The sequence below is a fragment of the Sparassis crispa genome, assembly GCF_003851025.1.
Source record: "Sparassis crispa DNA, contig_000007F, whole genome shotgun sequence".
NCBI lineage: Eukaryota > Fungi > Basidiomycota > Agaricomycetes > Polyporales > Sparassidaceae > Sparassis > Sparassis crispa.
The window spans coordinates 263,448-279,200 of record NW_020939754.1 but is presented as its reverse complement, the minus strand read 5'-3'; the positions used below and the strand labels follow the sequence as shown (position 1 = coordinate 279,200).

Sequence of the window (15,753 nt, the reverse complement as noted above, 5' to 3'; positions counted from 1 at the left end):
TATGATGGGGATGAGCTGATGTGCTTCGGGGCCGACACTGGATCACGTCGCTGGCGGGAACAAGAAAATCACGCAAGCAGGAGCATAACACGCTGACGCGAACGGCGGAGAGATGCGGCGGGAATCTCTTCAAGGTTCCGCATCGGTGAGCCCACGTTTTGGCCTGCGACGGATGGAAAGTGCATGATGAAGGTCAAGTGGAGGTTTGCTAAGCGGACGTGACGGCTGGAAATAGGACTACAGCGACTTACCTATAGAATTAATTCTGGACACGGTTTGCTTTGGATATTATATATGTCTTCATTGGATCATTTTTTGGCTTACAAGTAGACTTGAAAGAGAACTTCTCCGTGACATTGGAGGCCTGTGATAGAACCGATTGAAGATTCGAAGGGGCGCGAAGAGGGTGACGTCAGCAAAAACACGACGCGTCACTCCCACGCGATCGTGACCTCGAGCTCGCCAACTCCGCCAGACGTCTGCACAAGGCTGCCACGGCATACGAGTCATGTCTTCCGGTAACGAAGAAGCAACGCCGAACGTCCCCGCAAAGGCAGAGGTTTGTTCTCGAGACATTCAACGTTACCTCACCTAATGTTGTCTCCAACTTCACTTAATCCGCGCACCCTGAAGTTGAATGCTGAGGGCTTTCCAAGCTTCAGTGAACAAGACATCGGTGAAGCATGGACAAAATGTGCCGCGTGTTTGGAACAACACGACCACCAGTCAGTACAGTCTTGGAAGGAAGAAATTGACACGCTGCTTGTATTTGTGAGTGCATCCTGCTATACCGGTATGGAGGGGAAGATCACTGCGGTATTGGTGTTCATGGTGGTCGCTGCCGTTCTACGACCATTTCTGACGGACAATCTCCCAGGCTGGCCTTTTCTCTGCGGTACTTACCGCGTTCAACGTCCAATCATACCAGTTGTTACAACCAAACCCGAGCCCCGATGCGACCATCGTGCTACTTGCACAGATATCTACCCAGCTGAGCAGCTTTTCGGTTAACGCAGGCTTTATCAACTCCACAGTTCCTCCCTTGGCTTCTGCTGCGATCTCTAGTGTACAGGCGCAACCGGTCTTATCGTCATCCGTGCGAATCAATGCACTCTGGTTCTCCAGCTTGATATGCAGCCTCTCTGCCGCGTCTATCGGGATCATGGTGAAACAATGGCTGAGTCGGTTTACAAATATGCTTGCAAATGCATCTCGACCTGCTGCGCGGACGAGGCAGTTGCGGAACGAAAGTATGAAGACTTGGCGCGTAGCCAATATCATCATGATACTGCCTATTCTGCTTCAGGGTTCGCTCGTGCTATTCCTCGCGGGGCTATTGGAGCTTCTGTGGACACTCAACGATACTGTCGCCACTGTTGCGACGGTTTTTGTGGCTTGCCTAGGCGTCTTTCAATTGTTCACGACCGTCCTACCTGCGTTTGTCCCCACTTGCCCATACCAGTCTCCTCAGGCTCTCGCCTTCTATATTTTTGTCATGCTGTTGAAAGCTCCAGCCCAAAAGTGGCGGACGTACTTGGGGTGGACGGGTCACCAGTTAGATGACTCTCAGCTTGTTCTGTATAACAAGAACTGGTGGGCATACACCTGGGCAGAGAGGGAGAGGGAGCTCGTAGATGAGTTCAGTGAGATGCTGGACGTGCGCATGCTCATCGCTGCAGATCTTGTCCTCGCTGACGACACCTTCTTGGAAACCGCCATCAGGCCCTGCCTGGGCAGCATGGAGCCTTCCGAAGCTGCGCAAAGCTTGGTCCATATTGTGGGCCATTGCACTCGGACACAGGTCTTCTCGTCGACAAGGATTCTGAAGTGGGATCGCCGAGTAGGCGTTTTCCTCAATCTTGTGGTCGATGTCATGTCTAGATTGGAAGATGGTGACTCTCTCGACGATGCCACGAAGACGTTGTTGCAATTCCTAGAGGAGGCCGTGTATCTGATCATCCATGATCGACCCACCTTGCAGCGACTCCACGATGTCATGGTCACCCTGCTGTCGAAGGACACCGTGGGGAACACTATTCACAGTCGTGCGTTCTCGGTGATAAAACGGATCAATCACCTTACTGGGCAGATTTCTGGCATTAAATTCACAGCGAACTACACTGGTGAGTGAATTCGAGCAGCGGATGGAGCGCAACAGAAGCTGAGATATCCCAGGTTTGCGAGCTATTGCTAGGTATATACGCTACCACCTCGACAATGAGCGGATTTCTCCGGATGCACTCGGTGTATTGCTGAGGTGTGCCAGTCGTCCCGGTTGCGTATTAGACGCTCACCTGCGCGCTGTGCATGCTGAACTGCTCCAAGCCATGCGAGATTGCTTCCAGTCGTGGGACCCAGTCCCGCTCGTGGATCATCCGAGACCCGCAATGCTTCGCGTAGGTTCATGTTTTGTCAAGCTGGCCCACCGCGTCGGCGAGTACGTGGATAGCGAGTTGATAGAAGAGCTGATCAAGATGTTCTCGAGGTACGAGGCGATGCCCGTTTTCACGGGCGAAGATAAGCGGGACCGGGCACAGACCGTTCCACTTCTGCGTGACTTGCAGACGTTGAAGAGCAATTTGGCTTCGAGTCAGGATCCGTCATCCGAGCAAGCAAATGTAAAGCCGTCGGGGCCCAGTCAAAGCTCTCCATCTTCGGAACGTCGTGAACCCCCAGGGGTTTCACTGTCCACTGTCTCAAATGGCGCTCTCGGGACACTCTCTTAGCGTTGAATGACCCTTACTCTCTCTCGATCGCATCCGGCATATGATCCATAACCTACTTATCCGAGACAGACAAGAACGTCGCAGAGGTTGGTTCCATTCGAAGGCCTCGGGCACAGCCGCGTCCTCGTCGGCGGGGGTGTCGTCATCCAACAGTGCGCGCATCTGTGCGGTTGTGTCTATCGCCGGCGTGCTCCTCGCTGGCGTACGTGCTCGCTTCTCATCACGACTGTGCTGGGTATGTACTGGAAGACGCTTTCTAGATGTTCATCGAGAAATGGACCCGTACATGAATGAACTACACAGCTGCTTTACATTGGCGCACCATGCTGCATTGACTACTTCCTCCACGAACCTTGTTTACGTACAAGCATTATTTGAATACCTACACGTATATACCATATTGTTCGAGTATTCTTTTCTGGTGTTGTTGCGTGCCGTTGTGTACTTGATAGCTCCCAGCTCAATCGTCAGCGTGCTATGAACAGACTGGCCGCGCGATGACGGTGGTGGAGGCGATGTGTTGTGATGGTGACGACATCCATAGTGGAGACCCCTCAGGATGATCGGCCGGTGAGTCTAAACTTGAACATACCGCGTTCGGTTGAACAGGGACAACCAGAATCCCAAGTCGCCAGTCCTAGGTCTATGTCCGCAGATCATGCCGTAGGTTCTCAGGAACACGATCGCCTTGTCCGGCGGATCAGGACGCTCACGTCTGTACTCCGGAATGTCAAGCCTTTTCTCGGCGCAACACAGAGCATTACAGGCCAGCAGTCAGCGCATGCGCAGCTATACCACCATATCGCCATCCTGCTCACCCGCGGTACCGATGCTGATAGCAAGGGCTCAGGGGTCATTGCTGTGAAGGGGAAATCTACAGCTCGAGGCACGTTGGTGGCCGTCAGCGAGGAGGACCGTGACGAGGATGCCGAAGACATGAATGTTGCAGCCAGCACACTGGGAACGACACAGAACTCCCGACCAGGAGAGAACTCATCGGAAGATTTGGATATAAACTGGATCCCTGCAAGCGGAAAGAAATTGTCCGATCTTGGTAGCTCCAAGTATGTTGCGACAGTTAATCCCCAGTTGATTTGATCTCATTGCTTTATAGCGACTTTGATCTCCGCGTCACATTGAAGGATCATATCAGCGATGTTATTGCAGCTCTTCAGGAGATACCTCATCGAAGTGATCCCTCTTATTCGACATGCGTCAAATCCTTCCGCCGTTTCGTCCTCAGGAGGACCTGTCAGATGATGCTCCGGCGTTTTCAGGCGAGACACATATTTTGGAGCGAGGATTTATTCGATCTTCTTGAATCGTGGACTCCTGAGGCCGGAGAGACCATCGATGAAAAGTTTGTGCCTGCTTCGCGTGTTGGCAAATACATCTTCACCCCCGATATACCACTACTCCGTCGAGGGGACCAGGACATGTACGCTATAACTATCGAAACGGCTAGTCCTTGGCTTAGGACTCTCGTCTCATACGTCCTCATTACTCTGGATGCTCTACAGTCCATTGCTGCCGCAATCAAGAGCAAGGATCGGAAGGAGAATGCACGGCTTTTGGACGAGCTGGTGGCACATAGTATCGGCCTCAACACACTCTTATCCGCGCATATATTTGATTCGCTTTTCGCAATACCTTCGCTCGTGGAACGTTTGCACAACAAAAGAGCCAGTAAGTTGTCAACCTTGCCCCTAGGCTTTCGTCGCGCCACTCATCCATCGGCTGAATCACCGAAGTTAGACCAGGCAGTGTATGAAGGTACGATAACATCCTCAGCCCGTATCGAGGCCTGTTCTGACGGCTCTGTAGAACTAGAGGAATTGGACCCTGATAACGTGGCCTTTCCTCTGCGATACATTCGGACGTTAGTAGCGTCCCATACAGCCGTCCGTTTCTTAACGTCTCGAAAGACTTTTCTCGGCAATCGACCACTGGATTTTGCCCTTATCCGCGTTTCGCGTCCTGATAAGGACATGGCACTGGCGAAGGAAGTGATGGATAATGATTTCCTGGAATCGGTCATGCAGCGCATCTTCCCTGCGGGCCAGGTTGCAACAGATGACGAGCAAGAGTCCGTTCTGGAGGTGCTTCGTGATACTATTCCCGATAAAATCAAGCCATTTCGTGGCTCGGTGCACTGTGAGGCGACCCTCATGGCTATCAAAGCTGCGGCCAATGCACCTGTTGCTACCCCTGGTATTGGCACTATTTTCTGTGTATGTCTTGATCATTCCGAAAAGTAGTGTGCATGGGCGCTGATTTGTTCTAGGACATCGATAATGTCATCGGTGTCGGTAAAAAATGCTGTTGGTGCTGTGACTGGCTAGGTAGACACCTGCCTGTGCTAGGGCAGGACCGTTTTAGCTTACCAGGTACCCATGGCAAAATCCTTCCCTGGTCTCCTCCACGATTTGGTATTCCGCCGACAACCCTAGCTTTACTGGAGCAAGCTCCGATGGAGCAGTTGCGCCTGGTGTTCGTGGCGAGGGGACGAGCTGCCAGATACGAAACAATTTTAGCATCACGTCTGTCATCTCCGGCATCTTCTATCTCTGGTGACGACGATGTCTCCTCTGAGTCTAAAAAAGAGAAAGGGACCATAATGAAAGCGGAGTCTAGATTTTACAGGAAACGAGGTAGTATTCGCTGACGTACAGCCACTTGCCCAAAGGTCATAAGAATGCCTTGATTTGCCTTGTGTTTCACATGTCGGGAAGTTTGGCCCAAGACGAGACTGTATCTTGTTCGTTACTATACTTATGCCCACAGTATCTGTCATGTACGAATAATCAGAATTACCTGCAGACACTTGTATGGAAATCAGGATAAATCGTGGTCTCGGAGCATCGCCGGGTAGCACATTTACCTGTTATCCATGTTAGTCTCGCAACCATGGTCCTTAACTCCAGGAACTAGGGCCTTGTAGGTTGTTTTCGTGCCGCTGTTGTCCAGCGTGGAAATTGAGGCGAGGGAATGGAATCGCGCCGATTTATGGGAAGCTGCGTTGCGTTGAGGCAGCTCAGCGCGAACCTGCATCAAGAGGCCGGCTCCGAGCAGCGAGGGTCCCAGTTTTCGGAGTCGGTTCAGAGCGTCGACTCTCCGCAGTCGGTGGAAAGACAAACAAAAGTACCTGACATGTCTCTCAGTGCAGCTTCTCCACCGCGGATTACAGTGAAGAGCACTGAAAATATCCTAAAGAACGCACTCGCGCATCATACGTTCCAAATTCATTCCACCTCTCATTGCTAGTTTTCGCGTTCTATCAGACTCTCTCCTCGCCGAACACTGGATGCTCACCGACTTCAGAGGAAACCTGGATGTTCCCAATTACGGACAGCCTCTCCCAGTTTTTGGAGCCGGATGTTCTGTGTACGTTCTGCAGTCGGTATCGAGGCTGACGCGACTTTTCCCACCGACATCTATATGGGATGCTTCGTCATGCGCGGCCGCCGCGCCTACTTCCCGCAGCACCAGACGCTCACAGGGCGATTCAACCCCGACACGAGAATCTAGGTGACCTGACACTTGTCGCGCTTTGCAGCGGGCTTCACTTGGGGGAGTTCGTCAGCGAGAACGCCACAAGCTGGAAGAAAAATTCTGCTAGACGATCCAGCGGGCAGGAGGCGGGGAGCCGTACGGTGACTGGAAGGAACACTTTTCCCTCTTGATTAGCGTGGAGATCCACCAGAACGGTCTTGCTCTGTATCCTCGATGCGAGCAACTACTACGACTAGTCCTAGGCGGAGTCCCAAGGTGACCGCACTCCAAAATATGCTTATAGACACCTCTGCACCGAAATCGGAGGCTGACCACTCCTGGTTCGCGCAGAGGATGAGCCGATTTGCATGGTGTAATATAGATTCATGCCGGGAAGATAATGAACACACAGATTACGGAAACCATAGCGGTAGTTGGGTGAAGATGACTTTGGCGCCTCGATGGATTTCTAGTTGGTCCCATCTTCCTAGAACAAAGGCACCGAAGGGAACACATACCTAGTACAAAGTACAACGCAAGGAGCATCAGAGACGGCGTCGTAAAGAGCGATAATTGAGAACTTGATATGAAACATAAAATAGGATAACATGGATCGAAAGGCACCGTTTACGTCCAGCACAGATGAGAAAGAGACATAGTCAACTCCAAGCGAACTCCAAGAATCAAATGAACACGGGCGCTCCAAGAAGCTTCGGTGCGCTCAGCTTTACTCAACTCGTCCCCTCATCTCGAAAGTGTTGGTTCCCCATTGTAGCAAGTTTGCCCGACTAAGAATGTATGAAATCCAGACTGATAAGTCTCACCCGGTCTGATTTTGCATCGTACCAGCATTTGTGCATCCAGATCCCAGTCGCGCAGCCATCCACCATCGGACGCTAATCGTGAAAAGGTGATCAATACGCATTGTGCATTGGGGGGCTCTCAAGCATGCCGAATTTTAGAAAAATTTCACATAGAACCAACATGAAGAACGCCGATGAATAAATATAGATCGATCGTATCCAACCAGAAGCTGCGCATATAACAGTTAACTCTGAGATCAGACGAGAGGAGTCGTTAATATAGGGGCAAGGAGCATCAGAGATGGCATCATCAAGAGACAGTCATTGAAAACTTGGAAGGATACTGTTAACGTCGCGCATGGAAACTGAGAGAGTTTTGCGAACGTAGACTACCGTGACGGTTGCCGAAAGAAGGCGGGGCCGCTTGACGCAGGACGGAAGATGCCGCACTGCGACCAGTGGTTGAAAACTACAGTACGCGTCAACTTTGTGTCACCTCATCTCGAAAGTCTTCATGCCAAACCTCCCCAGAATTAGAGAATAAGCAGGTATGAAATCCAGACTGAGATGCCTTCCCAAGCCTGGGCTGATTTCGCATTGTATGCAGTAATAGTGGTTGGCGTGCTCTTTGTCGTGTCACCAACGACCTCACAGTCGGACGCTAATCGTGGCAAGGTGCTAGCAAGGTCCTTAATATCTGCCGTGCCATCGGGCGACTCTCAAACCATAGAAACGTAGAACAGGTTCATTTGACTAGACTTAGCATGGAGAATACTGCCGAAGACACACAGTTGGCCGACGTTGACAGCGTCCCAACACAAGTGGCACCAATTACCCGCCTTGCGACAGAGATCCTGATGCTCATATTTACAGCGGGATATCTCAGTATCGACCGGGGCCACAAGGAATTCGTCGACTGCATTGGATCTGTATGCCGGCAGTGGAGGGTCATTGCGCTCAACACTTCTTTACTATGGACGCAACTAGAGATCGACTTCAATGGCATCATATCAGGGTGTCATCTCAATAACTGGTTATCCCGCTCTCGCCATCGCATGCTTGATCTCCGCTGCCAATCATCTTCGCTGGACACTCTGCATGGACCGCTCCAAACCGTAATGCACGTGCTCGCCCCCCACATCGGCCGCTGGCGGGTTATGCGTTTCTCCCTGAGCGGTATTAATGAGATGTGGGCCGCTCTATCGGGTTTGCCATCACAAGTGCCATCCTTAGAGGTGTTGGGCGTAGGTGTGAGCAACTATTCTCCCCTGTTCGAAGAGGCCTACAATTGGAACATTCGTGCCCCGAGACTACGCCGATTGGTCTTCTACGGTATTCCGTGCTTTCCATTCGGTTTCTCGTTCCACCAGCATTTTCCAGCATTGACAAGAGTCCATCTGAGAGGATTAACCGTGTGTAGGTTATTGGGACCGGGTCGTCATGAGCCCTTGGGCGTGCTGAAGGCCCTAGCTACCCTGCATCACTTGGAATATCTCTGCATCGCCAGTGCGGGAATAGACCTCAGCTGGCGCAACTACAGGATCCCACCGCGTTCTGAACGAGCAATCCTACCGGCATTGAAGAGGTTCCAATTTCAAGCTCTGCAGTTCGACTGTATTGTTGCATTCATGAACTCCATGGAGGCTCCGCTATTGGTGTCCATCTTGTTCACCAGTCCTAACCCGTATCGTAATGATGGGATTCGGTTTGGCAGCATCTGCCCCGTCAAGCGCAACCATTATCGCCACTTTCCCGTACTTCAGAGGCTCACGGTGTATTGCAACAACAGTTACGTAGTGGACGACCCGTACTTGATGCACTTTATTGGCATCTTCAAGTTCAAAAAGGTGTCGTTTGTGGAATCTGGTAAAAAGATGTGGAGGCTTATTCAGCTCGCTGGTTGCAAAGAGGCCGGGGTGGCGATGAAATCTTCTCGGCTGATTGGTGTGGAGATTCACTCTGAAAATCTTCCTGTTCCTGTCGCTGGGCTCCGTCAACTTGTCGTCGGGCGTCGTCATTCGAGCAACACCAACTCTTCCCAGTCGCAGCCGGCTACGAATAAGGGCGGCCAGCGGTTTACTCCGCTCGAGGAAATTCATGTCTGCACATCTACGCCTTTAGCAGAGGTAGATCGCACGTGGTTCACAAAGAGGATGGACATGGAACAGTTCTCATGGTCTGATTCTCGTGCGTGCGTGGCGCAGGGGAAGCATTTTAACGATCGTCTTGGCTGGCTGAGGATGACTTTTGCACCTGCATGAGTGAGTTCTATCGGCCTGCCGAATTCTTGTGTGATTATTGTATGCGAAATTTACCCTATGATCGATGTACAGGTTACACTACATCTGCTGTACGCAGCAAGACTAGCCATTTACTACTCCGAGACGGAGGCTATGTTGTGAAATCTGCCTCAGCGGCATTGCTGGTACGAACACTTTAAACATTCATACATCGCCGGATTTGTTGGATACAATTGTCTTAAGTATTCAGGGTATAGAGGAGACTTGATATCAAGAGGGCGTCGTGTTGTCACAATCACGACGTGTCATGCATACGATACGGATAACATCTCCTTATCCCTCCGTGAACTCAGTTGACAATGAACGCATCCGTGTCTTGATGATACAGCTGGCGAACTCATGACCTGAAACTTCTCTGGGCACACCGCGATGTCAAGTTCACATGTCCTTTCTGAGCTTGTGCTTGAACTTGGCATCTGCGAATGTGAACGGGGTGGTTTCGCGTGCCGTAATAATCGACAGGGTTTTGGAAATGACTACCTTCTGCTATCATGCAGTGAACACCCGAATTTGTGCGTTTCTTCCCTGGTTCGCTTTCCGAGTAGTGGCATTTGACTCTAGACAGATGGCTGAACGAACGTTGAACGTTCTCTCATCGACGTACACTTTAGTGTTGTGGAGGTCTTTCCCATTCATGGCGCCTTTCCCGGCACATTTGCTTGATTCGCCTGATGCGTACCAAATCTCGATATGACTGCACATTCCTTCGCTTCCCATTTAGACCTCCAAGGGCGAAGACCAGAGATTATTCACACAAGGCTGCCAAAACAATACTTCGGACTATCAATAACGTTTCCAATTTTGAGATAAGCGCGTACGTCCCTCTCTGCCTACAGTATGGAAGGACCTGCAGCATTTCAACGAGATGCGTCGTCGGTACGCCATAAACGCCACGGCGGCTGTGCCTTTTGCGTGTTCTGACTTCTCATAGATAAAGTCCAGACAACGACTCATCGCGATCGGCCGGAGACGCAGGAGCGATAAGCACAATTTGAACGTCCCAGACGGCCTCATCGCGTCTCGGGGAAGCAGCAGATGCACCTCGATGCTGTCCGATTGCCAGCAGTTGATATCCTCATCGTCACGGCGTGAAGTTCTGGACGGATGCAGTTTGGAGCTCCTGGCTTATGCGATCGGCGGTGGTGAAGACGGTGGGTAGGCAGTGATCATTGGTGGTGAGATGAGCCCATGCTGCCCATCTTGCAGTATCTACCAGCATATGCAGGTCGATGGTCCAAAGCAGCTCCTTGACACCACGTCCCGCCCGTCGGCATCGGAGAAGGCTCACCGGGTGAGATTCGAATGCGGTCGAGATGACGCGGGCACGTCGGTTCGAACAAGTCTGGTGCTGCGTGTTCATGATCACCGGTCTCGCCCTGATGGTGAAGCGGACGGGTGCGAGACGTACGAGGGTGGTCGTGATCCACGAGCCTGTTTTTCGGTACGTGTACTACGTACTACTGGGCTGGCGTCGGCCAAGGCACCAAATTGCAGCATTGTCCTGCTCTTCAGATTGTATCTGCTTAGAGAACCGGAGAGGGCGAGCCCGGGTCCGTAACGTTCGAACGTACACGCCAAAGTGGGCTTGCTGGACACGACAGACCTGGCGTGTGCATTCATGGCTGCACGGTCTAGTCGTACGATCCGCACAAGGGCCGAACGGCCGCGCTGTCGCAACGCAACAACTTCAGATCTTGTATTTGTACATGCCGGGCTGCAAATCCAGTCCTTCTGCTGTGTTCGAGCGAACCGTCTCCAGCACGGACTCGCGCGCCGTGCGTCCTTGACACCCTGGAGTGCGCGAATCCAGAGCAGCAACCCGGGCTGCGCGCTGGATCTCAGATGTGCTGCTCTCCCATGGCGACCTTAGGGTTACGGGAGCGGGAGCGGGAAGGGGGTGCCCATCGGTGCCCTCAGAAGCAGCGCATCTTGGATGAGCATGTACGTCTCGGCGGTTTGGGGGGTTTCGAAAGGGAGACGCTAGCGAGGAGGGCGGGAGCAAGAATCAGGAAGTACAGGTCGCAAAAGCTCAAGAGGAGTTCGAGGCCAGACATGCGAGGGCGGAAGCACTCGCAAGCGGCCAGATGCGTTTCGGCGGGCTGATTAGGAGTTTTTCTTTCGCTCCTTTCCAGGATGTGTGGGCGGATGCGCTCGGGAACGGTGCATTGCGTGTTTTGTCTGGGATTTATTGGGGAACCTCGCGGGCGAGTCCTCCGCCTTTGTCACGCATCCGGTCGGACGGTGGGAACGGGAATCGCTGCACAGAGTAGAGCTCGAATCCGCCGGCAGGGGCGGATGCTCTCAGATCGCGGCACAGTCCGCCTTTCGACGTGCGCGCGCGTCGGTCTCGGCGGGCTGATTAGGAGTTTCGCCAACTCGTCCCTTCCGGAATTCCACAGTGCATAGCGTTAGGCAGCAAAGAACGCAAGTCCACCGGGTCCATCGGCGGGAACGACATGTGAGGAGTTCGCCCTTGAACGTTCCAGGGGCGGGTGCGCTCAGAAGCGGGCAGTCCGTCTCGGCCGTTCTGGGGTAGAATATGTCCAGTCTCCGGCGGAACGAGTGCGCTGTCTGCCACTTTACTTTGCTGGATGGGCGGGGCGGTGGGTCCCGGATGCTGCTTTGCGAGGATTGGCGTGGGGACGGGGAGGGTTGGGAGGAAGGTGGTGATGGGTAAGAAGATGGCAAGTCCGCCGGCGGGAAGGGACGCTCTCGGAAGCTAGCGGCGTATCAGTCCGTCGGTCCAGGACTTTTGGTGGGGAAAGTCCGGGCCTCGCGGCAGAAAGGGAGGGCGCTCGAGCTTCAAGCTTCAAGGCTGAGTGCGCTAGGAAGGGGTGCGATTATGTTGTGGTCCTTCGGTGCGCGCGCGCGTCGGGCTCGGCGGGTTGAGGCTTTGGAAGGAAGGGGAAGCTCGAGTTTCGAACGGGGGCGTTGGCGGAAAGGAGGGCTCGGGGAAAGAGGTATGGGGGGGAGCACGTCGGTCGATGAGGGATCTGGATGGGATTCCTGGGGGGGGGATGAGGATCATGTCAGGAGGAAGGAACGCGGCGCGTTGGGTACGGGACCAGTTGCGAGAGCGCGTTTATCGGCGGGAAAGGGGTGCGCGCCCGCGCCGTGGTGCCGTCCATCCGTGCATGCGTGCATGTCTGGGGAGAGTTGGAGGGCGAAACGCCCGTCGGACACGTTACTTGGAGACGCGAATCATTCTGCGGGAACGTGTTGTGAGTTGGAGCCTCACTGCGTCGACCGGCACAGAGACCGACGGGAGGCGCTTTGAGGTTTCAGAAGTTTTCCAAGGGCCAATGAAGGACTTGCTCTCGGAAGCGCGGTCCGTGGCAGGGTTGGACGGCGGAACGCCAGTCGGGCGTTGAGCGAGAGGAGCTTCGACGGCCGCGCGGGGGTTGGTGCTTCGAATCAGAGCTTCGCCAGGGCCCAGTGAACGACGCACTCGGTGCGATCTTGCCATTCTGTTCGCAGAAACGAAGGGAAGGGGGGTGCGCGCGAGTGCCCTTCTCAGAAGCCGCGCACGATGGCGCAGTCTGTGCGCGCGCATGAGAATTGCTTGACGGTTTGGTGAGGGTTCTGCGAAACACCAGATGGCTGAGCTACCGCCAGCCCGGAGACGAGGTCGGCAGCAGCCATCGCGTCGCGGGAGTGGAGCTTGGAAGAAGTCCTAGTCGACAGTTCGTCGCAACCAGGCGCTCAAGTTTTCAGGGCCAATCAGGAGGCGCGGAATGCAGGCGAGCTTCGAAGCTTCAGAACTACTTCGCTCCGTGTGATCATCCTATTCGTTCCTGTTCGCGTTCACGTGCAGTTTGGTCGCACGTCCTGCATATCCGTGCACAATGCCCTTGCATGTTTCTCTCCTTCATCGCCACGCCCTGTGGTCCGTGATCGCGTGATCTGAGCCGCGAAACTGCTGTGGGGAGGACCGCCACCTGTGCTGATCTGACAGATGCGATCACAGAAACACCAGATCGCCAGTTAATCATGCAGGAACCCGAACGAGAGTGATCGCATCCCGCGCGGGTGAAACGAATGTTACCAGGGCTGGTGTGAGCTCGTCGGATGTTCACCGACGGAGGCGCGTCGAAGAGGAAAGGGGATGAAGAACTGCTAGGGCGGACGCGTCGAAGGTGTCGCTGTTGGTGGCGGGGCGGAGGCGGATCGTGAGTCGGGGGTAGATCGGAGGGAGAGCGCGAACGGAGCGGGGTCGAGATCTGGATCGTGCGGATGGATGGGACGGTGACGTCACGGACGCGAAGCTGGGAGTGGGCTTGGCGGACGCGGTCTCATCAGCATCCGCTTCAAGTGCCGCGCCCCTGCCCAGCGCCAGCCACCGTATTTCATCCCTCTCAGATGCGCCGTCCCTGCCCATAGATCTATCTCCTTGCCACCACGATGCGCGTACTCGCCCACGCCGTCCCGTTCTTCGCCGCCGCGTGCGCTGCCGCCCAGAGCCTCACCGGCGCCCAGCTCGATGCCGTTATCGCCGTCCTCGAGACAAAAGCCCAGCAGACGTGAGTGTCGAGCTTTCTCTATGCCCCTTTTGCCGTGCGTTTGCTGCGCTCGAGCGGTAGCTGCAGCGTCGACCACGGACGTTCGTTCTCTGGCTGGAGATGGCGTGAGTGCTACTGTACATCACAGCAGAAATTCCCACTAGCTACTCAGGCCGACGCGAACAGAATCCCCCTGTCTCAGTCCGAGTTGGTGTTCTCGCTCGCCAGAAGATGACAGTATTCACAATGGGAGCAAGCTCTATTGCACTCGGGTCCGTGGCTCTCTGCGGCAGATCCTGCCCCTGACCATGCCACGTCCCGCCCGCCAGTTTCTCCACAGCGTTCTCATTTTGCACTTCTCCCGCCCCTTCCCAACCGAACGCTAACACCCCCACCCCCGCAGCTGGGAGCTCGGCACCGAATGCGAAGCCCTCACCGAATACTACGCGCCCTCCTACTCCATATTCTCCGCCGCCTCCATCCCGCCCGCCTCCCCACCCCCCTCCGCGCTCTCGCCCGTGTTCAGCATCGCAAACTCCGTCGTCGCCAGCCGCGGGACCACGCCGGGCCCGCAGCCGCTCGTGTACGTCCAGGGCGGCGCCGCGGGCGACCCCGCGAGCCTCGGCGTCGCCGTCCTCCTCGCGAACCTCACCGGCCGTGGCGCGCTGGACGGCCTCGACTACGCCGGCGCCGCGCTGGACCAGCTGGCGTATCTGCTCGGGAGCGTCCCGCGCACGCCGGACGGCGCGATCTCGCACCGCGTGGAGCAGGTGCAGCTGTGGTGAGTGTGTTTCGGTGCTCGTCGCGGTGCGGGCTCGGGGACGCGTGCATCCCTGGGGATAGCGCTGATCGTCCCGCCTGGACCGCCTCTCGGCGCGCGCCGCCGCATATAAGTGCTTCCTACGCTCGACTCACGCATTCGCGCGGTGCAGGTCCGACTCGGTGTACATGGTCCCGCCGTTCCTCGCGTACTACGGCGCGACGGCGCGGAACGCGACCCTGCTCATCGAGGCGTACACCCAGATCAAGCTCTACCGGCAGTACCTCTTCGACCCCGCCGCGAGCCTCTGGCGGCACATCGTCCTCGGGTCCGGCACCGACGCCGGGCACTGGTCCACAGGTTCGTCCCCCCCCCCTTCCTCCTCCTCTCAACTCACTCATCCCATCCGCTCAACTCACTTACCCCCCCCCCCGCGCTCACCGCTCACTAGGGAACGCATGGGCCGCGGCGGGGATCGTGCGCGTGCTGGGCACGATCCAGCACTCGCCGTTCGCGGGCGCGCTGCAGGCCGAAGCGGCGGACCTCGCGGCGTGGGCGCGCGAGATCCACGCGGGGATGTACGCGCGCCAGCGCGCGAGCGGGCTCTTTGGGAACTACGCGGACGACCCCGGTGCGTTCGAGGACGCGGCGGGCGCGGCGCTGCTCGCGAGCACGGTGTACCGCCTCGCGGTGCTCAGCGGTGCGGGCGCGGCGGAGGTGGCGGGTGCGGAGCGCGCGCGGGGGGCGCTGGCTGCTGCTGCGCATTTCACGGGTGGGGGGGCGCTGACGCCGGTGGTGGACCCGTATGATTGGGCGCGGGCGGCGGATGCGGGGCAGGTCTCGCCGGAGGGGCAGGCGTTTGTGGTGGAGATGCAGGCGGCGTGGCGCGATTGGGTGGGCGCGGGCTCGCCGGGGGCGTGAGGCGAGAAGGGCGGTGGGCGGGCTGGCGGGGTTGTATGAGCGATTAGGATCTGGGGTTGGATGTTGTTGGAGAGTTGCTTTGGGTGGATCTGTTGGGATTGTTATACTGTATTTTTCGGCTAGTTTCGTCGCTCGTTATTTATGAGAGTCCGCTCGCGTTCGGTGTGCGCGCGTGAGCGCGTGAGACGTGGTTGTCTGCGGCGGTGACGTGACCCGTTATCTTGGCAATCGGCGTGCGCCTCTGCGGTATAT

At 55.5% G+C, this 15,753-nt stretch overlaps 5 protein-coding genes across 5 annotated transcripts; 4 read left to right on the top strand and 1 right to left on the bottom strand.

The window, feature by feature from the left end:
* Positions 1 to 508: 508 nt before the first annotated feature.
* SCP_0800880 (hypothetical protein) lies at positions 509 to 2,726 on the top strand (the record flags this gene model as incomplete). The annotated part of the gene is made up of 4 exons (XM_027760683.1): positions 509 to 559; positions 634 to 771; positions 878 to 2,123; positions 2,176 to 2,726. The coding sequence occupies 4 exons, from the start codon at positions 509 to 511 to the stop codon at positions 2,724 to 2,726; spliced, it is 1,986 nt and encodes a 661-aa protein (XP_027616484.1).
* A 645-nt stretch (positions 2,727 to 3,371) lies between these two features.
* On the top strand, positions 3,372 to 5,391 carry SCP_0800870 (hypothetical protein; the record flags this gene model as incomplete). The annotated part of the gene is made up of 5 exons (XM_027760682.1): positions 3,372 to 3,790; positions 3,841 to 4,412; positions 4,482 to 4,499; positions 4,551 to 4,957; positions 5,011 to 5,391. The coding sequence occupies 5 exons, from the start codon at positions 3,372 to 3,374 to the stop codon at positions 5,389 to 5,391; spliced, it is 1,797 nt and encodes a 598-aa protein (XP_027616483.1).
* Positions 5,392 to 7,785: 2,394 nt separating this feature from the next.
* Positions 7,786 to 9,282, top strand: SCP_0800860 (hypothetical protein; the record flags this gene model as incomplete). The annotated part of the gene is made up of 1 exon (XM_027760681.1): positions 7,786 to 9,282. The coding sequence occupies one exon, from the start codon at positions 7,786 to 7,788 to the stop codon at positions 9,280 to 9,282; it is 1,497 nt and encodes a 498-aa protein (XP_027616482.1).
* Positions 9,283 to 13,393: 4,111 nt separating this feature from the next.
* On the bottom strand, positions 13,394 to 13,699 carry SCP_0800850 (hypothetical protein; the record flags this gene model as incomplete). The annotated part of the gene is made up of 1 exon (XM_027760680.1): positions 13,394 to 13,699. One exon carries the CDS (start codon positions 13,697 to 13,699, stop codon positions 13,394 to 13,396), a length of 306 nt encoding a protein of 101 aa, XP_027616481.1.
* A 23-nt stretch (positions 13,700 to 13,722) lies between these two features.
* On the top strand, positions 13,723 to 15,501 carry SCP_0800840 (hypothetical protein; the record flags this gene model as incomplete). The annotated part of the gene is made up of 4 exons (XM_027760679.1): positions 13,723 to 13,841; positions 14,224 to 14,601; positions 14,753 to 14,940; positions 15,032 to 15,501. 4 exons carry the CDS (start codon positions 13,723 to 13,725, stop codon positions 15,499 to 15,501), a joined length of 1,155 nt encoding a protein of 384 aa, XP_027616480.1.
* Positions 15,502 to 15,753: the final 252 nt, after the last annotated feature.